The sequence below is a fragment of the Diabrotica undecimpunctata genome, chromosome 4, assembly GCF_040954645.1.
Source record: "Diabrotica undecimpunctata isolate CICGRU chromosome 4, icDiaUnde3, whole genome shotgun sequence".
In the NCBI taxonomy this organism is placed as follows: domain Eukaryota; kingdom Metazoa; phylum Arthropoda; class Insecta; order Coleoptera; family Chrysomelidae; genus Diabrotica; species Diabrotica undecimpunctata.
The window spans coordinates 15921151-15947577 of NC_092806.1; the positions used below are offsets into that span (position 1 = coordinate 15921151).

General features: G+C 33.3%; 1 protein-coding gene and 1 long non-coding RNA gene across 2 annotated transcripts in view; one reads left to right on the plus strand and one right to left on the minus strand.

The window, feature by feature from the left end:
- Positions 1 to 26427, plus strand: part of LanA (laminin subunit alpha) — a 126945-nt gene that overhangs the window by 35812 nt on the left and 64706 nt on the right. The window contains exons 3-11 of the mRNA XM_072529016.1: positions 10769 to 11005; positions 13529 to 13699; positions 14763 to 14976; positions 16501 to 16710; positions 16853 to 17125; positions 18142 to 18282; positions 22150 to 22422; positions 22479 to 22613; positions 24621 to 24944. Coding sequence (XP_072385117.1) covers positions 10769 to 11005; positions 13529 to 13699; positions 14763 to 14976; positions 16501 to 16710; positions 16853 to 17125; positions 18142 to 18282; positions 22150 to 22422; positions 22479 to 22613; positions 24621 to 24944 — 1978 coding nt within the window. The remainder of the gene's footprint in view (positions 1 to 10768; positions 11006 to 13528; positions 13700 to 14762; positions 14977 to 16500; positions 16711 to 16852; positions 17126 to 18141; positions 18283 to 22149; positions 22423 to 22478; positions 22614 to 24620; positions 24945 to 26427) is intronic.
- On the minus strand, positions 7321 to 8434 carry LOC140438140 (uncharacterized). Its single transcript, XR_011950444.1, has 2 exons — positions 8209 to 8434; positions 7321 to 7714 (listed from the first exon to the last, which is right to left on the minus strand). It is a non-coding gene; the product is annotated as an uncharacterized lncRNA (long non-coding RNA).

A 26427-nucleotide genomic window follows, 5' to 3' on the forward strand; every position in this document is an offset into this window, starting at 1 on the left:
GCATACCTGATTATTTTCAGGAAGATTTCATGAGGAAAGATCTTAATGTTTAACTGGTTGCCTATTAATAGTTAGTTCATTGAAGTATTACATTTTTTAAGCCTTAGCGTGCATTTCTTAGAGGACGCAATTTTATTTTTTTATGTATTGAGAGGGTACGTATAAGCTTAAGCTTAAGTTTGTGGGGTCGCCGCTCTTGTCCCCCTGCCGCCACCTTGGAAAAAGGAATGCAAAGGGTTTTTGTGCTGTATCTCGTAAACTAGCAACCCTACTGTTATGTAGTAATAACTGGTAATAATAAATGTAGATGGCTCAAATAAACATATATTTCAAAAGAACGTTTTACAAAACATGTGCCTTTTACAAACTCTCTAATTAATTACATTATAGAGGTTATGTCCTCAAATACATAGTAACTTGACAAATGACAGTACCTATTTTAAACTAAACACAGATATACAAAAATAACAAAACGCAATTCTTCTTATTCTTAAACATGAATATCTTACAAATACCTCCCTTTACAAATTCAATCGTTGTGGTGGTTTAATTTCCCTCTTAGGTCTACTACTAACTAACTTAAGATTATCTTTTGCACTAGATACAGTTTTTAACAAAATTCCATTTTCAACCTCTGAAGTATTTTTATCAAAATTTAAATCATTCGAACCTATTTCTGGAATCGCCTCTAGCTCTGTCTCAGGAGTTATCGGTAGTTCTTGCTCTGATTCATTTTGTATAATAACCGGATTTTGCACAACTACATCTAAAGGTTGAGACACATTCTCATTTGGCACAATTACATCTAAGGGATTAGATATATTCTTTAATATCTGGTTCAAATGTCTTTTCCAAACAATGTTTTGATCTATTAACTTACAAAAATAAATTCTATCACCTAAAATCTCATCAATCTCACATTCCACCCAACCTTTTTTATTTGGGTTCCTATAATCTCTACACCAGACTCTCTCCCCTACTTCAAAATGTACATCTCTTTTCCCTTTATAATTCTGTTCTTGCTTATTTGCTTTTTCATTAACTTGCACACCTTTTGGTGCTAATAAATCTAAACGTGTTCTTATCTTTGACTTAAAAATAACATTTGAGGGAGACAACCCTGTTGTAGCATGAACTGAATTTCTGTAAGAGAAAAGATATCGACACAATAATGTATTTAATGAAACATTTTTGTTTTTTTCATCTAAAAGTGCTTTCCTTAAACCAGATTTAACAGATTTTACCGCATTTTCCGCAAATCCATTTGATGCTGGGTGAAAAGGTGGTGAAGTTAAAAATTTTACACCATTATTAGTTAAAAAATTACAAAAATTTTCAGAAGTAAACTGACTTCCATTGTCCGTTTCAACAATTCGCGGCAAACCAAATCGGGAAAAACATTCTCTAAAACGATCTATAGTAGCTTCTGTATCAGTAGAACTCATTATGAAAGCTTCAGGCCACTTTGAAAAAGTATCAATAATTATGAGTATCATTTTCCCCTTAATAGGTCCCATAAAATCAGCATGAATTCTTTCATAAAAATAAGTCGATAATTGAGTTTTAATTAATTTAGCTTTGGTGGGCTCTGGTTTTAGATGTCCACAGACCTTACAACCATTTACTATTTGTTCTATATCAGAATCTAGATTAGGCCACCAAAAGTATGAACGTGCATTTGATTTCATTTTAATTATCCCTTCATGATTACTATGAAGTTCCTCAAGCAATTGTTGTCTGAGGCTAGTGGGAATGACTGCTCGATAACCCCACATAATAATACCCTTTTCTATTGAGAGTTCATTCTTTCTAACTAAGAAAGGCTTAAAAATTAAATTTTCAGTATGCTTAGGAAACCCATATCTAATTAAATTATACACATTACCTAAAACTACATCTTTTCGTGTTTCAGAACGTACTAAATTTGAATCAACTGGTAGTAAGTTTTCCACCAAATTGATATATTCAAAATTTAAATCTGTTTCAATTTCATCTTCACCTACAGGTAAAGGTAATCTTGATAGAGCATCAGCTTTAGAGTTATCGACGCCTTTAATAAAGCGAAAAGTATAATTAAAACCAGCTAAAAACAATGACCAACGTTGAATATGCCCAGCAGCCATTTTTGGTAAGCTTTTATGCTCTCCAAAGATAGCTTGCAGAGGCTTATGGTCACTTGAAATTTCAAATTTCTGACCAGCTAAATATTGGTAGAGTTTAGAAACAGACCAATATACAGCTAATGCTTCTTTCATTATCATTGAGTAACCTTGCTCAGCCTTAGTCAACACACGAGAAATATAATAAATTGGCCTCTCTGAACCATCAGCCATTACATGCATTAGAACCGCTCCAATACCATAGTCACTAGCATCACAAGCTAAACGAATAGGTTTCTGTGGATCATAATGAACTAACAATTTGTCTGAAACTAATTCTTTTTTTGCCATTTCAAAAGCCATTTCACATTCTTTTGTCCACTTAAATTCTGTACCTTTACTAATTAAATTGTATAGAGGCTTCAAAATTCCTTGCAAATTTTGAATAAAACGTGAATAATAGTTTATCATCCCAGCAAAAGCACGAATTTCTGTTAAATTCTTAGGTCGAGGTGCATTAATTATAGCACTTACTTTTCCTTTATCTTTTTCTAATCCTTGGCTTGTAATTTTATGACCCAAGTAAGAAATACTATCTTTAAAAAACTCACATTTTCCTGAATTTAACCTAAATCCAGCCTTGTCTAATCTACATAAGACTTCCTCCAGATTTTTTAAATGTTCATCAAAATTCTTACCTGTGACAACCACATCATCTAAAAAATTTACAGTACCTGCACAACCTTGTAAAACTTTTTCTACAATAGCTTGAAATATTGAACAAGCAGGTTTTGTACCATAAGGCAAACGATTTACCTTATAAATACCATATGGGGTACTCCACGATAACAAACGACTGGTATTATCATCTAAAACTAACTGGTTATAAGCATTTAAAAAATCCAATTTAGTAAATTTTTGACCACCCTGTAAAGCAACAAAGATATCATCTATTCTGGGTAAGGGATGATTAAAATCTTTCAAATACTTGTTCACTGTTATTTTATAATTGCCACAAATACGAATATTGCCATTTGCTTTCATAACAGGCACTAGTGGTGTTCCCCAATTCGAATTTGAAATTTTCTCTATAACCTTTTCAGCTTCTAATTTGTGAAGCTCATTTTTCACCTTCTCACGAAAAGCAAACGGAACTGGGTGAGGTTTGTGGAAAATGGGCTTAACCTTTTCATTCATTTCTAAACTGACTTTTTCATCTTTATAGGAACCCAACTCTTTTTTAAAAACATTTGAATATTTTGACAACAAATCAGATAACTTATCAGGGCAAATCGTTATATCATTTATAATAACTTCAGAATCTTTCAAAGACAAATTAAATTTATTAATGATATCCCGGCCTAATAAAATTTTTGTAGCTTTTTTAATTATAATCAATTCACACATTTTTGAACAATTGTTTATTGATACATTAACTGAAATCTTGCCTTCAGGTATAACTATTTCTCCTGAATAAGTTTTTAATCTAAGGGAAGTATTCTCCAATGGAACATGACCTAGTTTCTCTTTATAAAATGAATATGGCAAGCAAGAAACTCCTGCACCAGTGTCAAGTTCCATTTGAGTTGACACAGTCTCCAGTAAAGCAGGTACACATATTGGCCTTATAGAATTTATTTCTTCCAAATCTAAACTAAACAACTCTAAAGAGTCTTCCACATTCTCTAATAAATAATTTTTCTCCACTTTACCTTTGCAGGCTGCCATTATGTGACCTCTTTTACCACACTTTTTGCAAGTGAATTGTTTATATTTACACTTACTAAAGGTGTGATTTGTTTTATTACAGTAATTACACTTTACCTCTGCCTTCTCTTCTGATTCTCCACTATTTTCTTTCCTTTCCACTCTGGATTCCACTTTTTTTATTTGTTGAAATCTATTAACCTCCACTTTGTTACCTTGTTCCCTTAATGCTGCTTCCTTATTCAAAGCAATTTCCAAAAAATCTTGCAAACTTTTTGAAGGACTTTCTTCACAAAGTCTATCTAGTATTGGCCCTGGCCTCATGCCTACCACAAACTTATCTTGGACTCGGTATAACAATTTGTCACCAAAATCACATTGTGCTGCCTGGTTTTTAATTTTCAAATACCAATCATTAACTGACTCTTGTCCTTGCCTTAACAGGTCAAAAATTATCCTCCTTCGATACACTGACAATCTAGGCTTAAAATGAGTACTTAAAAGTTTCATTAGAGTTTCAAAATCTTTTTCCTTGGGCTTCTCTGGATTGCATAGGTCTCTTAAAACTTTATAAACCTCCTCACTTAGTAATGTGATTAAAACAGCAACCCTTCTAGATTCCTCAATCAAATTCGCACCAAAATATTGTTCTAAACGTTCCTCAAAAACTTCAAAATCGTCACCCTGTTTATAAATGGCTAATGAAGATACACCGCCCGTATTTACTACGTTAATAATTGGTTGGTAACCCCTGGCACTATCTTCATTCCTAGACATTTTGAACTATTAAAATGTTTTTTTCTTCAAAATATCTGTACAATTATTTTCCTCGTCGCCAAATAATTGTTATGTAGTAATAACTGGTAATAATAAATGTAGATGGCTCAAATAAACATATATTTCAAAAGAACGTTTTACAAAACATGTGCCTTTTACAAACTCTCTAATTAATTACATTATAGAGGTTATGTCCTCAAATACATAGTAACTTGACAAATGACAGTACCTATTTTAAACTAAACACAGATATACAAAAATAACAAAACGCAATTCTTCTTATTCTTAAACATGAATATCTTACACCTACAGAAAATAATATTAGATATTATTTGTAGCAAATTAAATTGTCTACAACGTTATTCCTATTACTTTTTATCTTAAAATGGAAAATAAAAAAATTATAAACAAAAAAAAAATTGTAACAAATTTTCTTTTGAATCATAACTTTTTTTCTTGTAATTTTACAATAAAATGACATCAGAGCAGTATTGTAAAGGGTTTTTCAAAGAATAATTTTCACGACAAATTTGTTTAATTTCGTTAATTTCTCTGGATTTTATAGCGCTCCGAAGTTGACTGGGTTCTTGAAAACTCGCGATCTTGGAAGGGGTGCAAAAGGTTTTCACACTGTATCTTGTAAACTAACAACTCTACAGAAAATGTTATTGCACATTATTTGTAGAAAATTAAATTGTCTACAATTTTATTTTTATTACTTTTTATCGTAAAATGGAATATAAAAAAGTTAGTTACAAAAATAACTAAATATTTTTGAATAAATTCTCTTTTGGGCCTTATAACTTTTTTTCTAGTCATTTTACAATAAAATGACATCTAAATAATATTATAGAGTGTTTTTAGAGGTTATATAGCAAAAAGTGCTAATAAACATTTTTTGAAACATTATTTTCTACGGTGTACATTGTAGCACTGCGTACTACAATGATATATGCAAGGCCAGAATCGCTCGTTGTCAAAGAGTGTTGGGCGGGGTTTTTTTAAACATATAGAAACTATATCGTATCTTAAATCCAAGCACAATTAGATAAAATATGAAATTATAATTTATTATTGGACGCCACCTCTGGTTTATCCTCGAAGGGGACGAGCAAAAAAATTAAGATTTATCGAAGGTTTACAAGAACACTATACTTTATTATTTCTTAGTAATGAACAAAAAGAAAACATTAAAAGTTATGTCATCCCAAAAGGATACCAACATACCATTTCATGTTTACATTACCATTAACAAAAAAGCTTTGTATCGTATTAAATTAAGAATTAGTTATAAAGTAAATGAATCTATATTATATATTAACCCCAAATTTCGAAATTTGTTTATATTGAAAATAATATAGTTATTTATCAACTAGGAATAATAGAGAAAATAAACCTTTAAATAAAATTAAAACACTTCACTACATTTTCATTCTTTGAGTTCATAATCATTTCTCGTTTTCTTGAAAGAAGATATAACAAAAATTGGTACAACCTGAATCTGCTCTGTTTCTTTTCTTATTTAATCAGTCAACCAAATAAACCATTGATTCGGCTCCATCCTATATCAATCCACCACCATCCTAGATAAGAGGGGTTAGGTATTCCATAAAAAAAATATGGCTATTGGACCAGAATTTGGAATAACTCCATACCAATATTATCTTGAGACATGTATCAGAAATATATCAGCATTATAGCCTCTCCAATAAGGGTCTAAATAATAAATATCTATCTAAAATATGGACAAGAAAAGGATTTCTTAGCTCACCTCTAAATAAGACCCACTTCGGAAACAAGTCTTAACGGTTGGACGTTCTTAACAGAAAATAGGGAGACGCTATTCTTGCGCTCTCTGAAACTGGGCGTGAGTGACAAGTTGATGAATAGGCTCATCTACCGGATATATTTGGGAATTACAGAAGAATCCTTGAGTCGGCTACAGGTACTTGACAGATAGATGGGGTTAGTAGTTTTATTTAAAAAAAAAATAATCGAAATTATAATGATTTTCTTTTAAATCTTTTAAAACGGTTACAACATATTCTTGGTAAACCGATTTTTTCTGTTTTCCCATCCTACGAGTGGAGTTTTAGAAGGAAGCCAGAGGTACGAGTGGTAAACTTTTTTGCATCTTTTTTGGGGTCCCAAAATTGACATTCTCAGCAAAATTCAGCTTGTTCGTTAAATCTCTGACAACTGGACTATTAGTAGAAGCTAAAATAATACGATTTTTTTAAAATTGCTACCCTTTGGCCTGATTTCGCTCTTAAATCGCCCATAACTCCAAGAGGGTACTTTTTCAAAACAAATGCCAAGAGGTAAAAGTGTCTATTTTTGCCAAATTTACATAAAAAAGGGTTTGCAATACCTATTTTAACTTTGTTTTATTTTATTTTGAAATAAATTGTTAATAACAAATTATCTACCATTCGTACAAAAAAATTATTTATGTTTTTTTTTTGTTTCAAACGATATAAAGCATCGATTGTAGTTTTTTTGTTGGGGAGTTCTTTGGTTTCTTAACGCATCTTTTTTGGGCACCTCAACTTCAAAGTTTGAGCTAACTTATGAACTTGTCACTGACAGACTCATTATATCTATATCTACTATACAAAACTCTTATTCCGTTTATTTCATACACACTGATATTCTTTTTCATGGAGAGTTTTACAATTTGGTTAGATAAAAAGTCTAATCATCAAGGAAGTGGATTTTGTAAAAATATAACGTAAAAAATAAATAATAATTTATTTAATTTTAAAATTAATCAAAGAAAAATCCTTATTATAATATGTGATATAATATGCTAATATAATTTACTGTAATACATCAAAAAAACAATATGAAAAGAAAGCTTTGTTTTTTCTACATAAAATTCTTAGTTATCAGAACAATATCAATCAATAATTATGTAAAAAAAAGTACGACCAAAAGCTATCGTATTTATCTTAATACATATTACTTATCTATTAATCACCTTTTACTATTTGAAACCTCTGAATAACCAATTATATGATGAAGCCGTGCCAGAAGCTATCATACCAGATCCGCTTTTTAAAACTTTTGTCATGGTTTCTAAACTCGGCAAATTGTTTAGCACCGGCTTAATAAACTGATCTGCTGGCATTCTACAAAGAAATTTTTGTTATTAAATAAAATTGGGCTCATACCGCGCATAAAACGCATACACAAGCGGCAAATTACTGCCATATCAGTAGGTACTCAAGATATCAGTTAATTAACTCATTAAATTGATAAAACTTAAAACAAATGCAAATTATTTTTAAAAATCACTAGAGGAATAATAATTGAATGGATGATGTTATTATACTCAATTATTTTTTTAGATGCACCCACTTGCAGTTAAGTTGGCACCATATAGACTGAGTCTTGGAGGAAATGGTAACATTTCCTGGAAAATATATTATGTGCCCAACCTAACGTTAGCGCCATCTCTCGGAAAATTTTAGAAACCATTAATTAATGTGGATTACAGCTGCATCAACTTATTTTCACATAAACTAAAGCTTAAAAATAGTAGGTTCAAATCTCAGTAGACAAAATTACTTTTTTATATTTTCTAACAAATTCAATAAAATGTTTTTTGCCTCGTTTACATTACCTGAAGCCAGTATTTCCAAAGATGTTAAAATGAAGATCTATTTTGGGATTAAAATGAAAGTGGTTGTTAACTGCATTATTTTTAGAATTCTTCGTCATAGTATAGGTAAAATAATTGACTACGTTATACAGGAACTTATTCTGTACATATACCAAATTTTAAATGCACTAAAACGTTAAACTGACAGAACACAATAAACTAGTCATAAACAAGTAAATTAATCTATCTTAATATCTAATCTTATATCTTACATGTCGTACAGTGTTGCGAGATTTTCAAAAATGTTCTGGAAATTTTAAATACAAGTGACGTCACTTTGTATAAATCGTGACGTGGAACGTTTTTACTTTGAAAAATGATATTATAAAAATACATATAATGTAGATTAGAATTTATTTTGAAAAGAACTTTATTGAAATTTTGTTTGGCTGGGAGTTATATGACGAAGAACATTATATAAGAATTTTTTTCGTAATTTTTTCTGTTATTTCTTTTTGTAGATGAATTTAACCCTGAGTTGATGTAGTGGGGTATGATACACCCCACGCATACAAAAACATGGACTTTTTCTCAAAAACAGTATCTTACTGCCCTCTATTGTTCAGTAGCTGCTCTATTTTGTGTTCAAAATTTGTTATAAATATGTGTAGTTATGAACAAGAGCAAGCGAGGTTGCTCAGATTCTGGGAAGAGATACAAAGCGATGAAGATAAGGCTATTTCTGATTTCGAAGGCTAAGTGCAGCTCGACAATGTTAGTGAAAGTTCCCATGCTACAGATACAGAAAAAACTGTCGACGAATATGAAAGTGAACAAGAAAATGGAGATAATGTGAGTACATTAGGTAGATATTATTAGGGCAGAGATAAAGTGACGAAATGGGCTAAGAAGGTAAAAATACGATCGGTTCACACTAGAGCCGAAAATATAATTTCTCATTTGCCTGGAAGCTAAAACTGCAATTCACTGTTGGAAGCTTTTCATAGATGGCATACTCATTGCTGATACTGTAAAACAAACTGAGAAAATCAATTCAGTAAGTGAACGTACAACGATGAGCACCAATATGTAGTAAAAGATACCTCCCAGCAATAAAATCAAGGCTGTACTTGGATTACTTCATTTAGCATAAACTCATTGATCTTCCCGGCGAAATTTGACCAGAAAGGTTTCTGGGCAAATGATGGCACAGAACTCCCAATATTCAAAAAAATTCTAAAACGCTTTCAATTTCTGCTAAAGTGCTTGCGGTTTGACAGTGAAGCTACGCTCATAAGTAGAATCAAAATCGATAAATTAGCCCCAATTAGAGGTATTTTCGAAAGAGTAGCTGACAATTTTCAACCTATAAACCTGGCATGTATCTCACTATTGATGAAAAATTGGAAGCATTTCGTGGCAGGTGCCTTCGGCAATATACTCCGAATAAACTGTCTCGATATGGAATCAAAATCTTTGCTTTAGTCAATTTAAGATGTTACTGTACGACAAACTTGGAAATTTATTGTGGTTCTCCACCAGATGGTCCTTTCAAACAGAGTACAAAACTTACAAATGTAGTTTTAACGATTGATTTCAATAGTGTCTGGCAGCAAACGAAATATCACATTCGATAATTGGTTAACTGATTATCCACGAATGCAAAAACTTTTTGAAGAACACAAATTAACATCTGTGGGTAGTATCCGAAAGAATAAGAACAATGGTCAATACAAAGAATCGAGTACAGTATTCAACACTTTTTGGTTTCCGAAAAAATAGAACCTTAGTAACCTATATCCCAAAGAAAAACAAAAATGTTCTTTTGTTATCAACTACACAATGATGACACAAAAGATCCATCTACAGAAAACGCTAAGAAGCCAGAAATAGTCACATTCTACAATGTAACTAAGGAAGGGGTTGACACCATTGACCATTGAATATGTGTGAAATTAACTCCCAAGTAATCTATAAGATCAACAATAATGACTATACATTGAAGCGCCCAAAATATTTGAAATATCCTAGTTTGTCACTGATAGCAGATTAAAAGGAATGAAAAAGAAAGGCAACAGCATAAAACTGGGTGAGAGACCGGGCTATAAGACTGCAAATTGTGATGAACCCTTTCCTAAACGTAAAAAAATGCAAGGTAGATGTGTGGTGTGTCCAGAACAAGAGACGGAAAAAGTCACTACGTGTATTGTTTCATACATACATGTTTCAAATTCGATTGAGGTGATACTACTTTTTTAATTTTTTTTAATAGTATGCACTATTTCAAACGAAAAGTATATACTTTTGATGCAGATACTCAAGTATTGAGTTTTCCAAGACGTATTTTGCTATAGGGTATGTCACACCCCACCACGCCAGGCACGTAAGTTTTATACACCACACCAACGTATGGTTAATGTACAATAAATTTTCTCATTGACTGTTCGTTTTTTTCTATTTATTGAAAGAATTATATAGGTAATATGTATTATCATCTTTTAAACAAATTATATTATGAAAATCCGAAAATTATTTATAAAAATGCTCTTAATTTGAAACAATAATCTACTTCTTGTTGCAGGAATTTCATGTCGCCTACGTTTACATCAAAATGGCTAACTCACCTAGACCCGGTTTATGGATTTTAGAAAAATCGGCTGATTATGGAAAAACGTTCACTCCTTGGCAATACTTTTCTGATTCACCGTCGGATTGTGAGACTTTCTTCGGAAAAGAAAGCTTGGCGCCTATTGCTAAAGATAATTCTGTTATATGTACAACAGAGTATTCCAAGATCGTTCCTTTAGAAGGAGGAGAGGTAAGACATAACATCATTTTGATATTATGCCACAATAAAAATTATAAAAACCAAAAACTGTTGTTAGTTAGATATATAAGAGGAAAATTTTCAACTTACACTTAGCTGTTACTGGTTATACGTCACATGACTTGACATAAACAGCCTTGAGACCTTTCTTAAAATCTTGCTCTCCTTCCATGAACTTGCTTCTCTCTCTTCCTTGCAAGAGTCCAAGTTTCTGCCTTGTAAAGTACCACTGGTCTTACTACATCTTAATAAATTTTGGTTTTTAATATTCTATTTAGCAGACATTTTTTAAATGTTTTATTGAATTAGAAAAAACATTTATTTCCAGTTGCTGTCTTTGCGTTTAGAGTAAAGCATGATAAACTTATAAACATCTTGAAAGAAGTGGGGTTAGATGATAGGGACTTAAGAATCATCTAATTTATATTACAACCAAACAGCCAGTATTAAAGTGGATGACCAATTGACAGAGGCAGTCTCCATAGATAGAGGAGTGAGGCAAGGATGCATTCTGTCCCCGCTGTTATTTAATATATACTCTAAATATATCTTCGAGTAAGCGCTAGGCGAACTACAAGAAGGCGTATTAGTCAACGGAATACGTCTAAACAACATTAGATATGCCGACGACGCAGTAGTTTTTGCAGATAGTCTGGATGGTTTGCAAAGAATAATGTCGCGTATATCAGATATAAGTAGAGAACACGGACTTGATCTTAATACGAAGAAAACAAAGTACATGGTAGTCAGTAAGCGCGAAATATTAAATACACAGCTTTTGGTTAACCAACATCCAATTGACAGAGTGGACAGCTACACATACCTTGGTACCAACATTAACAGCCAATGGGATCACTCCAGTGAAATAAAACAACGCATAGGAAAAGCGAGATCGACGTTCATAATGATGAAGTCTCTTTTCAGAAGTCACGATTTACCACTTGCTACCAGAATCTCTCTCATTAGATGCTATGTATTTTCTACGTTATTATACGAAGTAGAGGCCTGGACACTTTCCGAAACTTCTTTAAGAAAACTCTAGGCATTCGAGATGTGGTGTTACAGACGTATTTTAAGAATTTCATGGGTGGATCGTGTGACTAATGTTGAGGTTCTACGTAGAATAGGCAAGTAATGCGAGATTATTAACACCATCAAAGAGCGCAAACTAGAATATCTTGGCCATGTTATGAGGAATGAACAGAGATATGGCTTGTTGCAACTCATTCTTCAGGGCAAGGTATTTGGAAAGAGAGGACCAGGGAGAAGAAGAATATCTTGGCTTCAAAACCTGAGAAAGTGGTTTAATACATCGACAATCGGACTATTCAGAATAGCAGCAAGCAAAGTTAGGATAGCCATATTGATCGCCAACATCCGGAACGGATAGGCATCGTAAGAAGAAGAAGTCTTTGCGTTTGTTATGCAGTTGTTATATTTCTTCTTCAACTGACTGTTGCATGAATGGGTACCCAAATTGGAGCAGTGTTTGAATTCATAACCGTTTAGACATTTCTGTATGGCATTTACAGATATCTCCTATTACGGCAGTTTTTAAGATATTCAGTTTTCCCCTGTTCTGAGCAGCTCTTATAACTTTCTTCCAAGACGTTTATAGTACTGTCTACAACGATTATATCATTAGCATAAATAAGGTATTAAATCAGCCTGTTGAAGAATGTGCAACCTGGTTTACCCAGAACTCATCTCTTCTCGTTTATAATTAGATGTAATTTCATTAATTAGTAATTTTGTACCTAACCTTTTGCCCAATTCAAACATTTTGTGATGGCACTTCATCCCACGTCCTTCTAGAAACTTCTCTATTGGTAAAACTGCCTAATTAATGTGTCTCGGTTGATGCCCCAAATGTCTGCAATTCAACAAGGATTGTCTGCGATTTTTCTTTTTTGCTAGTTTTCGATTTATGTTTGCCCATCTCTTGAGATTTTCTACAGCGAACACATCTTAAATCCGCCAATTCACTGGACTGTCAATTTTTTTTACCAAAGTTAAAAAAGTTTCACATTGTACCTAGCAATGAAGCTTTTAAATTTTATGATATAATAAGATAAATTTTTTTAAAGTGTCCTGTGATAATGTTATTGTTATTCATTCCTTAAACCAATGTTTGTTAAAAAAAATTGTAACTCCACTTAACATGGTGCTGTTTGTTTTTTTTTCGAGGTTTTTTTACAAACCATTTCAATCTAATGGACGGCAATCTCAAATTTGTAAGTTAAATCTTTACTTATATATATATTGTAACTAAACATAAACTTTTTAGCTATCATTGAGGATGGTATAAAGCAATATATTTGATTATTGAAAAAAAAAGAGTACTCTTGGTTTTATTATTTCAGCTGCATACCCATTAATCCGTTCTTTTGTATGTATATATATATATATATATATATATATATATATATATATATATATATATATATATATATATATATATATATATAATATGTAGCAACACGGTTCATGTCTTGTTTTTGTTATTTATTGTAGATACCAATCTCGCTGTTGAAGAAGAGACCATCTGCCAATCACTATTTCAACTCCTCGGTACTTCAAGAATGGACAAGAGCTACTAACGTACGTTTAAGGTTCCTTAGAACTAAGAACTTACTAGGACATCTTATGTCTGTGGCTCGACAGGATCCTACCGTTACGAGAAGAGTAAGTATTAACCTAATAAAAAAAATCAATATTGCATGTATCGCAAAGGAAATTTATTAACTCTTAACCCGCCAGGTTCATTAATTTTAAGTTATTCGCGAGTATAGGTCTGTGGTATCGCCTTATAGATCAAAAGGATTCGTGAAAAAACGACTACATTTGGATGTGAGAGGTTACATTCTGATTTTTGCAGAAAAAGCAGAATATGGAGAACTACATGTTCTGGAACCTAAGTGGGCGCTCACAACGAGGCGCCGACCCTCGCTCCGATCATAGGATCGTACCATATTATCGATCGCCAGGTAAAATAAATGCATTGCTATGCTCTAGGCGAGAATACGATGCGATGGTCTCCGTTATGAACGTACTCTTACGCGTCGTTTACGGGGAGCTCAGAATTTCTCCGCACGGTGCGTAAAATATTCGCGATGTAAGGAGTATTCTCGGCTTCGCTATGGAACAGGGCCGCAATTAGGGTTATGTAACATAACACTAATAACAAGAAGTAAGAAAAACAACAAATACATTAATAAATGGTCAAAGGTGGCAAGAGCGATGGGAGTAGGCGACGTTAAAGTAGAACAAGTATCAAAAGGGGCAAAAATAAGAATGTAATGTTACGTATTTATTCGACAGTGTTCTATATTAGCGACACCAGGAATCTTGATACTGAGCTAAAGTTAGATAGATGGAAGCGAAAGATTCTTTGATGGATGTATACGGATTTAAAATGACAAATAATCAAACAACGCAATTATATGGACAATCAAAAATAATAACACTTGCAAAATATATAATTGACACTAAAGCTGACACACAAATATATCTGGCTGTCAAAGGCTGAAAAATATCTAGCTCGGGATAGGAAGTAGTGCGTGAAAATTATTGAAACCGTGGGTTTCGATGGCCTGTTTCGAGCTGATGTATATATTTGTCCAGATTTGTGAACCACAAATTAAATACGAATGAAAATTGTAACTTCATCAATTTATCATAAAATATTTTTATTTTCTTTATTTAATTTAATTTTATTTTTCTTATCGTTAATCATCCTGTTTTTTAGTATTTCTATTCCATCAAAGAAATAAGCATAGGAGGTCGTTGCATGTGTAATGGACACGCAGATGCCTGCGATATTCCGGATCGGCAAGACAACAGGGTTCTGTTGTGTAACTGTAAACATCATACCTGCGGAGCCAAATGTAATACTTGCTGTCCAGGATTCGAACAAAAAGCTTGGAAACAATCGAAGCACAATGCTCCTTTTATTTGTGAACGTAAGTACCTGTTTTATAGATACCATTTAAAGTTACTTAGGAATTAGAAAAGTTATTAGCTAATATATTTGTTGTAAAACAAGTTATTAATATTAGTTGATTTTTCGTTTTCACAAATATCGGCTTGAATATTATGTGACATACCTACTGTACTTCTTGCCTACAAAATGTTTGTCTCATTAGTGCCTTATAAGGGCGTTGGGTTATAACTACTGACGCCGGCCTGTCGACCCTTTAAGATACCACTGATTCCTCAGGAAAGTATATTGCTCATTTATTGATTGGTGTTCTTAAAGAAGATACCTTACCAAAATCTCATCTTATTTCATGCCAGCAACTTGAGAAATGCTTTAACAATTTCGCGTTTTATACAAGAAACATTAGCAACTTTTTTTCTTCCGACAACTATTCCTTCTAATAAATTACTGCTTATTTTATCGGATGCTGCTCCTTATATGGTGAAAGCAGGACAAAATTTAAAAATATTTTTCCCAGATTTAATACATGTTACTTGTGTAGCGCATGGATTAAACAGAGTTGCAGAGGAAATACGAAAAAAGTTTCCTCTTGTAAATACCATGATATCCAGTGTCAAAAAAGTATTTCTTAAATCTCCTATAAGAATTCAACTTTATAAAGAAATGCTACCTAACATTCCTCTTCCACCACAACCTATTTTAACGCGATGGGGAACATGGTTAGAAGCAGCTAATTTTTATGCAGATTATTTTGTTAAAATAAAGAACATAATTGATACGTTAACAGATGAAAGTTTCCAATCTCTTTTGGATTCTAAACAAACTTTTCAGAGTAACTTGCTTCAACAAGAACTTTCATTTATAAAATCAAATTTTAGTTTTGTTCAAAAAACAATTACTCAGTTAGAATCACTAAAACTGTCATTGTTCGAAAGTACAGCATTAATAAAAGAATTTGCGTCATGTTGTCGGAACGTTAGAGGTAATATTGGAAAAGATATTTTAAAAAAATTTGAAGCTACTATGGAAAAAAATAAAGGTTACCATATTCTTTCTGAAGTAGTCAGTGTTCTAGCTGGAAATATTTCGGAAACAATTAATTAAGAACCAAATGTTTTGGTTAGTTTGAAAAATGCTCCCGTTACATCAGTTGATGTTGAACGAAGTTTTTCCATAAATAAATATATGTACTCAGACAGAAGCCACAAGTTTTTGTTAGAAAATTTTGAACACCACTTGGTCATTTATTGTTACCATAATTCTAAATAAGTTTATTCATACTTAAAAATGATGTAGTTACTTAAAATAAATGTAAATCTTAATGAATAGTAGGAAATATTTAGTTATGTACACTTTTTTTTTTAAATAAAATTGTTACTATTTTACGATTTTTTTATTTATTTGTATGCATATTTTGTAAAATATTTGCATATTTTCGGGTAAACACGTGCATATTTATGGGCATATTTTCTACATTTTTATTTGCATATTTGCCGAAGTCTACTCATAATATTAGCTAAGTTCATAGTTTTATTTTTTTTTCTAGCTTGCAACTGTTTTGGCCACAGCGATGAATGTGAATATGATCCAGAAGTGGACATGAAACATCTGTCACTCGATATTCATGGCAGATACGATGGAGGTGGAAAGTGCAAAAATTGTAGAGACTTTACAGAAGGAATTAACTGCAATAAATGCCAAGATTTGTTTTTCAGGCCTTACAATAAGCAATGGAACGAAACAGATGTGTGTCAACGTAAGTATTACTTTTTGTGTCATCTTTTATTTTTAGTTCTAACAATAATTTGCTATCAGTACTTGTTGAAAACTTAAACACTCTGTAGTAGACTACTTTTCTACTTTACCTTATTTATATTTAATTATTCATTTACTTTTAGCATGTCAATGCGACATTTTTTACTCCACCGGCAACTGCGCAGAGGGATCAGGAAGATGTGAGTGCAGAAAAGAGTTCGTACCACCAAATTGCGACAGCTGTAGCTTTGGCTATTACGGCTATCCTAATTGCAAACCTTGTGAATGCTATCTCAATGGAACCTTAGAACTACAGTGCGCTCCATCTCAAGGAGAATGTACCTGCAAATCCAATTTTGGAGGAAAATATTGCAAAGAATGTGCTCCTGGATTTTTCAACTTCTCTCAATGTACAGGTCAGTATAGGTTGTAGGAAAATGTTCTTATAGCCAAATTGCTGAAATCTAATCAAAAATCCTTTTTTACAGATATATCGTTTCATTTCAAAGAATTTTCCATACATTATACAAGACCATTTCTGCTTTTTTATTGCTGTTTTGCCTTTTAGTCCCGTTTTGATCAGACAGTTGGATGAAGAATAATGCTATATGTGCTTTTAACCACAAACATTGTACTTTTTTTTTATAGATTTTATAAAGTATTTTATTTTCATTTGAAAAACGTAATTGTTTAAGTTATGATTTGGAAATAGTTTTGTCTGAATAGCTGTCAGTACATAAAGTGAGTCTAAAACAATGACTACAGACCTGTTATGTGTATTTTTAAAATGTAACAAAGCTTCGTAAATTGCATTTACTGAGTATTGAAAAAGAATTATTTAATTTAAAAAATTTTTCTTTGTTGCTTGATGGAACATAAAAGGCACATCCAGTGCCAGAAGTGGACTTGACGCATCTCATATTAAGTAGTTTGCGATCAAGTATAATTTCCAAATATTTGATGGAAGTTTGGTACTTATATTCATGATTACTCAGTTGTAATTTATCTATTTTTGGTAAATACATTATGTCGGGTGAAAATACAAACACTCGATTTGTTTGGAGACATTTTAAATCCTTTTTGTTGGAACCAATTTTTTGACAAGTCGTTCATTTTACCTAACGTTTCTATAAAATTATCATATTTTTCAGAAATGGGTAAACAAGAAAATCATCAACATATTGTATTATCTTCAATGTACAGTTTTCACTATTGTTTGATCTAAGATATATCTTCTTCCATGAATAAAAATTACAAATTGTTTTTGCGAGAATAATTTATTATAATTTGAAATCAGTAAAAACATTTCACATACAAAATATGAATAAGATTTGATCATATACCCGCGACATAGAGTTGTTCTTTCAGTTATTGACTTTAATTTTATTTAAATTTGAAAAGGCATTACTAAAGTTATTGGTTTTGCTTTTAGAGTGTCAGTGTAACCCTCAAGGTTCAGTATCATCTTCATGTAATCAAGAAACGGGAGCTTGTACTTGTAAAAATAAATACGATGGCCTGAAATGTGAAAAATGTAGAGACGGATATTTCTATAAGGACGACGATTGTGCTTGTAAGTATGAAAGATATTGTAATAAAATTATTTTTTTATCGAAAATGAATTTTTGGTTTTCAAAATATTCTCTTTATAAAATAAAACCTTGGCATATATTTAAACCAATCATTTAAAGATCTTTCTCTACTCCAAATCGGCTTCTTCAGATGTAGAAAGCTTATTCTGATGGGAGATTTGACATTAAGGGTTACCTGGTGTCAAATCGACGACGATTTTACTGGGTATTAGGGGCGAATAGTGAACGCTATCATTGTAATAGTGAATAATGATCCAACTTGGTGATTGTTTTTTTATTCTCTGGAATAGCGTCAAAATATAAGTAGCAAAATAAACTGCGTGAACAATACACAAAACCAAGATGCTAGAAAGACTACAAAACGGATAGAAATGTTTCTAAGAACAAATTGATAGTACTGAGGAAATACAAATCGAAAAGAAAACCCATAGTCTAATCTGTAGGTATATTGTCGGAATAAAAGGTTATTCCTATACATTGTCTAATAGCTTACAGCAATTTTGGATTCGCAGCTTATCCAATTCGCTATAGAATAGAAGTCTACTCACTTTTTGTTGCTTCATATAGAGGTCACTACAGGCGTACACAGGTATGTTATGTTACTAGAACTGCCATATAGATAAACAGCATTTCATTTCAATTCTAGCTACCACAAATTTTCCTGAGGAGAGATTAAACCTCGAAACACGTATAGGACAATGGTGGAGCTCGAATTGAAAGGAAATGCAATCGCGCACTTTCATTTTACCGTCTTCTCTCTACGGTTTTTGCAAGAGTAGATGCATTGTCCGAATAAAAGATTAAGTTTACACGTCCAGTTTACTTCCCTTACTAAGATGATTACTGGAAATTTTGCTGCGCATCAAGTGGGCGTACCGATTGTATGATTTTCAAAAGTCATTTCTAGTTTTGTATATACGTATATATAAATTGATAAACAAAGAAAAACCTCAAATATTGGTGGTTATAATGGAATAAAAAGCTGGATAAGCGGAAAAAGAGTGCACACCACATAAAATCTCCCAAAAAGAATGCACGCCGCAATTCTCAAAAAAATCGATAGGAGTAAGATCGAAGCCTTTAAAATGTCGATCTATAGAAGAATTCTAATGGCGTCCTGGACATAACATAGAATCAACCTGTCAATTCTGTAAGAGCTTCATATAAAACACAGGTTATTAAAAAAAAGTAAACCGAGTATACTTAAATTACTTCGTTCACATTACTAGAAGAACGGGGACCATGGAACTATCGGTAGTAGAATGGGAAGGTAGAAAGCCGAAGACCAAGAGGAAGATGTCCAATACTTAAGCAGACCAAATGAAGACTTTGGTAAAAGAGAAACCAGAATATTGGGAGCAATAACCTATTCTTGCATAAATATGAGATAGAAGAGGGGGATATACTTAACATAAAGTCTCTAGATAAACTAAATTTTCTCGGAGAAATAACACTGCGTGAAAATTGCTCTAATAATTAAGAAACTGTCAGAGAAATTAAGAAAAGAGAAATGTAGTATACAGGGTGTTGACACTATACAATACAAATAACTTGATTATATATAAACACTATACTTGGGTATACAATAAATTGATTGAATCCAACTTACCTTAGTACAAAGGTGTACACAAAAAAAGTTACAGCCCTTTGAAGTTACAAAATAAAAATTGTTTTTTTGCATTATCTCCTAAACTACTTGACATTTTGTAATAAAAATGGACAAGTTACTTTCTTGTTCTGAAAGCATTTTTCATACAAAAGAAACAACAAAATCTAAGCGCACAGAAAAATTTTAAGAGGGGTGTGCAGCACTAAATCCCCCCAAACTTTTGAGTACGTTCAAATCAAATGAATTTTGTGGCATCATTAGTTTAACACATTATTTTTAAAACTTTTTTGCCTCTTATCACTTTTTCGAAAAACTAGTTTTTTCCTAGTTGGCCATAAAATTACAATTAGTTTTTAAGGATACGATAATTACAAACAGTTCCATCAATAATAGTCAATAATTTGAAGCTATCATTTATTGTGTGAATAAGATTAATATTAAAAATTTTGATATACCGGTGGTCAGATAATACCAGATTAAATTATGATTTCAATAAACTATCAGGAATATCGTAGGCGTTATGCAGTAAAACTCCCCAATCGAAATACACCCGATAGACGATTATTTCTAACCATCGATCGTCGTTTACGGGAAACGGGTACATTCCAACCGCAAGTTGCTGGCAATAGTGGTCGTCCAATAATGGATGCAACTGATGAAGACATTTTAGAAATCATTGAAGAAGTCCCTGTAACAAGAATATGGGTAATAGCTGCTCAACTAAATGTTCCTCACGTAAGGGTTTGGAGGCGTTTGAAGGATCAGCTGCTTAAACCCTATCACTTAACAACGGTTCAAGAGTTATTGGTTGAATATTATCCTAAACGGATTGGATTTTGCGATTGGTTGTTAATGGAAAACACTCGAAATGTTAGTTTTATTAGAAATATTTTGTTTACCGACGAGGCTACCTTTATTAGAAATGGAATAAGAAACCATCATAACGAGCACATTTGGGCCGACGAAAATCCTCACGCCAAAAAAACGACTCATCACCAACGGACTTTCAAAGTTAATGTTTGGACAGGAATTGTGGATAACGATCTAATAGGCCCAGTATTTCTTCCCAACAATTTAAATGGTGATAATTATTTGCAGTTCTTGGCAAACGATTTCCAAGAGTATTTGGAAGAAGTTGTTATTGTAATAAGGCAAAATATGTGGTTTCTACAAGATGGCGCTCCACCGCATTACAGTAATGAAGTCCGGGAATACCTTTGCAAGCAGTATCCTGGTCGGTGGATTGGAAGGGGTCGTGACGCACCTATTTCTTGGCCACCCAGAAGTCCAGGTCTTAACCCCATGGACTTTTGCTTTTGGGAGTTTATGAAAGAGAAAGTGTATTCTGTAACAATAGAGGACGAACAACAATTGAGGGTTAGAATAATTGAAGCTGCAAATCAATTTCGTCAGAAAAATATGATTTTTCAGCTCATTCGGTTTTCCTTATTAAAACGATACCGAATGTGTATTGAAAAAATGGGGGTTATTTTGAATATTTATTGTAATATCATATTTATAGAGGTTATAGGCATTTTTTGTACTTGTTAATTCATTTAAGCCATTTATTTAGTTGCACGTAATTTTTTAAAGGTTAATGAAAAGGGCCGTAACTCAATAAACACTGTTTTTTGAAAAAAGTGATGAGGCAAAAAAAATTAAAAAAATAACGTGTTAAACTAATGATGCCACAAAATTGATTTGATTTGAACGTACTCAAAAGTTTGGGGGGATTTAGGGCTGCACACCCCACTTCAAATTTATTTGTGCGTTTAGATTTTGATGTTTCTTTTTTATGATTGTTGTATGAAGTTGGATTCAATCAATTTATTTTTGTCCCCAGAATACGTGATATAATTTATGACATACCTTTTTAAAACACCCAGTATATTATAGATCACAAGGTGACAATAGAAGTATTTACATTAGAATTTAATATAGTGACGCCGTTCTAAATTTGAAGTACATAAATCTGCTCTAGAACAACGTGACCTAGTAGTAATCATTCATCGCTCAATTCGCACTATAATTAAATTCTTCGACTCTTGGCTTTATGTGTTAACATTGTACAGGAACCCTATGCTTTAATAAACAGAAAAGGACCAATAGGTTTAATTAAATGAAAATAAATCTATACCATCATATTTATAATATATCTGAGCGTTACTAATAAGGTAATTTTTTGATATCCTTATTACCCATTTTTTTATGATTGTTAAATTCTGAAACATTATTTTAGACTGTGATTGTGATACCAGCGGTACTGAACCGGAGATCTGCAACAAAAGCAACGGAACTTGTATATGCAAACCGGGATATGGTGGCCAACGTTGTGATACATGTCTTTTGGGTTACTACGGTTACCCTGATTGCAAACCTTGTGACTGTAGTAAGACGGGATCTCACGGAACCAGTTGCAGTGCGTCTGGAAAATGTTCTTGCTTGTTCAACTATGCCGGGAAAACGTGTAGCCAATGTAGCCCTGGTTATTATGACTATCCTAATTGTAACGGTAGGTACTTACATGTAAATTTCATACAAAGTTTTTATGAACCAATAATGTTTCAGCTTGTGAGTGCGATGAGGCCGGATCTATTGGTTTGTCTTGTGATCAAAATGGGAAATGTGAGTGCAAAGAAAATTTTGCCGGGCAACAGTGTAACGCTTGTAAAGAAGGATATTACAACTTTCCTGCATGCGAAGGTAAGGTTTATTATTATATCGATTAGTTTACAGCCTTTTGTAATAATATTTAGTACATCATATTCTGGAATCATATTTTCGACTAAAACATGTAAGAATGATCAAAGTAAGAAGACTAAAACATGTTCATATACATGTAGACATTTTTTAATAATATGATATCGATTTCTGTAGTTTTTATTAATTAAAGTGAAATCTCAAACAAGGTGAGAGGTGGGATGGTTGATCCCTGTTTTAGTGTAAACAAGGGGAAAGGTAGGATGGTTGATCCCGGCTTTAGTGTAAAGATTATTTCAGACCATAATAGTTATTTTCTTAATTTCATTAAACAGGTTCATAATGTGGTTATCTCCTTCCACTGGGAGTTCACCTAGAATCTCTTTCTTGTAGAACAAATAAGGTAGATCAGTATCCCACCTATGATGCATAACATAAGTAATTATTGCCAATTATGAAAGGTAATTAAATTAAACAATGAAACAAATTAAACTACCTACTTTATTAAATAAAAACATAAAATACAAAAATAAATTGAGCCAAAAAAGAACAATTATTTAGAAAACTAGCATTAAATCTATGGTTAAATATTATAATGTCAACAGTCCTGGCCGTTCTGCTGACGGACGGCTGCGGCAGCTTTTGTACGTCTGTTCGGTCCACTTCGCTGACGTCCTCTACTGTTGGAAAAGTGAAACAGCTTCCTTCTAGTCCCTTCTGCCTTAAGAATTTAACTTCCAATGTATTTTCTTTCAGCCACAAAACTTTTCCAACATAAAACTTCATTGTTTTTTTAGTACAAAACTTGACTAAAACGTAGTCGTCTGGCTCAGGATCCGTGCCATCAATAAGCTCATCATCTAAAAGGAAATCAGAGCCACCGCTGCTATCTAGAAGGCTGGGAAGATCATCCTCCTCTTCATCAGTCGAATCGAAAAGTTCAGTGTTTCTAAGTGTTGGAAGCTTTTCTGCTTTTTTCTTATTGATTGCCAGTTTTTTCTCGGAAATGTCATGTAAGGAGGCGTGTGACCCCCTGCAGAATTAATGCCAGCACACACCGTAACCAGTTCGCCTCGTTCTGCAGATGTAATTTTGCCCACCTGCTTCGACCCTTTCACAGCAATTATTTTAGCAGGTTTGTGTACTGTAGTGAGGCCAGTTTCGTCAATATTCCATATACGTTCACGAGGAAACTGATACCGTGTATAAATATTCGTTAATTGATTAAAGAATGTACCAACTGTGTGACGATTAAAAGCTGAGCTTCGTTCCAAGCTTGTGGCTTCGGGTGTCCTTAATGACAGCGTAGGGTTTCTATCAAGAAAACCTTGGTACCAGTCGCGGCCACCTTGCTTTGTTTTATCCCAGGCAGGGGGATATGATATCCTATTTGTTGCAGCATAGGAGTATGCCAATTTGCGCAATTGCACCACAGTAAGACCGTAATACATCTTGGACATATCTTTCGAAAACATACCAAGTTCTTTTTCCTGGTCAAGTGAAAAAACCTGGCGTACCTTGTAGCCTGGGAGAGATATCATGTTTTTTCCGCACAACCTCTTCAATGTCATGACATTTATTAATGTCATGACATTTATTACGAACTGCCTAGCGAATGCTTTGATTTTCTGCATCAGGTGGAACTCTTTTCGTTGCTCTTATTTTAGTTGAGTACTTACGTGGCATCTGAAAAAATAAACATGAATACAATTAATTACATCCAACACGAGATTAAAAGAAACACAAAGTGGGATACTTGATCCTGGGATCAAGTATCCCCCATTTAATAGGACCAACTATCTTGAATAAAATGTCAAGCATGTTCTGAAGTAGCAGCCATTTGTCAAAACAAAGTAAACAGTATGGCCTCTACCCAAGTGAGTCAACAGAACAGTAATAGGATATCATTGGGCGCCAAATTTAAATGGGGATCAAGTATCCCACCGGGATCAACTATACCACCTCTCCCCAATATTGTGTAGTACATTTATGAAATTTTATCTGTTTTAGATTGTAACTGCCATCCTGCTGGTGTAGTGGAAGGTTTTGCTGGATGTGGATCAGTACCCGCGGGTGAACTATGTCAGTGCAAAGAACGCGTAGAAGGAAGGATCTGCAACAAATGCAAATCACTATTTTGGAACTTAAATCTTAACAATCCTAACGGTTGTGAGGATTGTAAGTGTAACACAAGTGGTGTTTTAGGAGGAATCGGAGTTTGCGATCCTGAAGATGGACAATGTGTTTGTAAACCTTCGGTTATATCTAGGTCATGCTCAGTATGCGCTGACGGAACCTACAAACTAGAAGAGGATAATTTGTTCGGATGTATTGGTAAGTATTTTGGTTTTTTCCAATGTTGTTGATATTTGGGACATGCTTTTATTGCATTTTAAGTCTCTTTATTGATAACGTATGTTCACCATACGTTTCTTATTTCTTTAATTCTTACTATGTCCTTACGAGTACATTTATTGTCAAGAAGACGCATACCTGCATTTTCTTATGGAGATAGAAACTAAACTTAAGAAAACTAGAGCATACATAACACCAAAAGACACTCGAAAGGCCAGATGCTATAGTAAAGTAAATATAGTAAGGACATCCACGGTAAATTCGTTAAAAGCGACTCTCTATTGAGAGTTGCAAAGGCAGAAGCTTATAACTTGTTGAACAAATTATCTGCCAGTAACTAAATACCCAGGCCGCCGTCACAGTCCGGAAACGAAGCTTTATAGCGGGTTGAACTGAGACAAACTACTTACTTAGGATTGTGAACCTTACATCGTAGTTTTTAACTCGACTCTTCGTCCGTTCCTTATGCACAACTCGTCTTCAGAATGTTGAGCTTGACTGAGATAACGATAAGAAAAGACTCCTGTATCCTTTATTTGCAAAAGATTCATCATCAGCGAGCTGGGTTGGATCGAGACGATGGTAAGAGAGGTGTCCTCTTATAGAACAGTTATAGCGTGCAAAGCTATTGTTCTCTGCTCGTGATATCCATCTAGAATCTAGATAGACACATGTGACGTAGCTACGTTACAATATTTCAGCAAGAGAAGACATCAACCGATAATTACAAAACATAGCTTACTTGTTTATCCTTAAACAAAAACCTAGATAGCAGAGAACTCAACATACTGTTTGAAGTATCATACCTCTCCACAACAAAACACCGATTTGACATTAGATAGGACGCTATATTTTAAAGAGCATTTAACAAAATATGTCAAAAGATTGAATATAAGAAACAACAGTTTTCTAAAACACTACTGCTTTGACTCCTGGTTGCTTAGCTGCTAAAAAATGTGTTCCAGTCTAGCTACACTTTATTTGTCAAAGGGTAGATACTCAGTTGCATCATGGAGATGACTGCTGGTGTAATTAAATTCATTCCCACATTATGATTCTCAGTATTCTGTCATGTTACACCATGTATACATATACACCATGTACAAATGTACACCAAGATACTGAGAATCGAATCGAATCCAAGACTTTCCTTGGCCTCTTATCTCGTCCATGATGGATCTTCTCCAAGTTTGTACTGGGCGACCTCTTTTTCTTTTCCCTTGGGGATTCCACTCTAGGGCAGTCTTTGCGATACTGCAACTATTTTTTTGGAGTGTGTGACCGATCCAACCCCACTTTCTGGACTTAATTTCATTTTGTACCCTCTTTTGTTCGGCCAGGTGTAGCAGATCGTCGTTTCTGATGGTGTTAGGCCAGAATATACGAACAATTCTTCGTAGACATTTGTTAACAAAGACCTGCAGTTTGTCTGTGAGGGTGTTTGTCACTTTCCAGGTTTCAC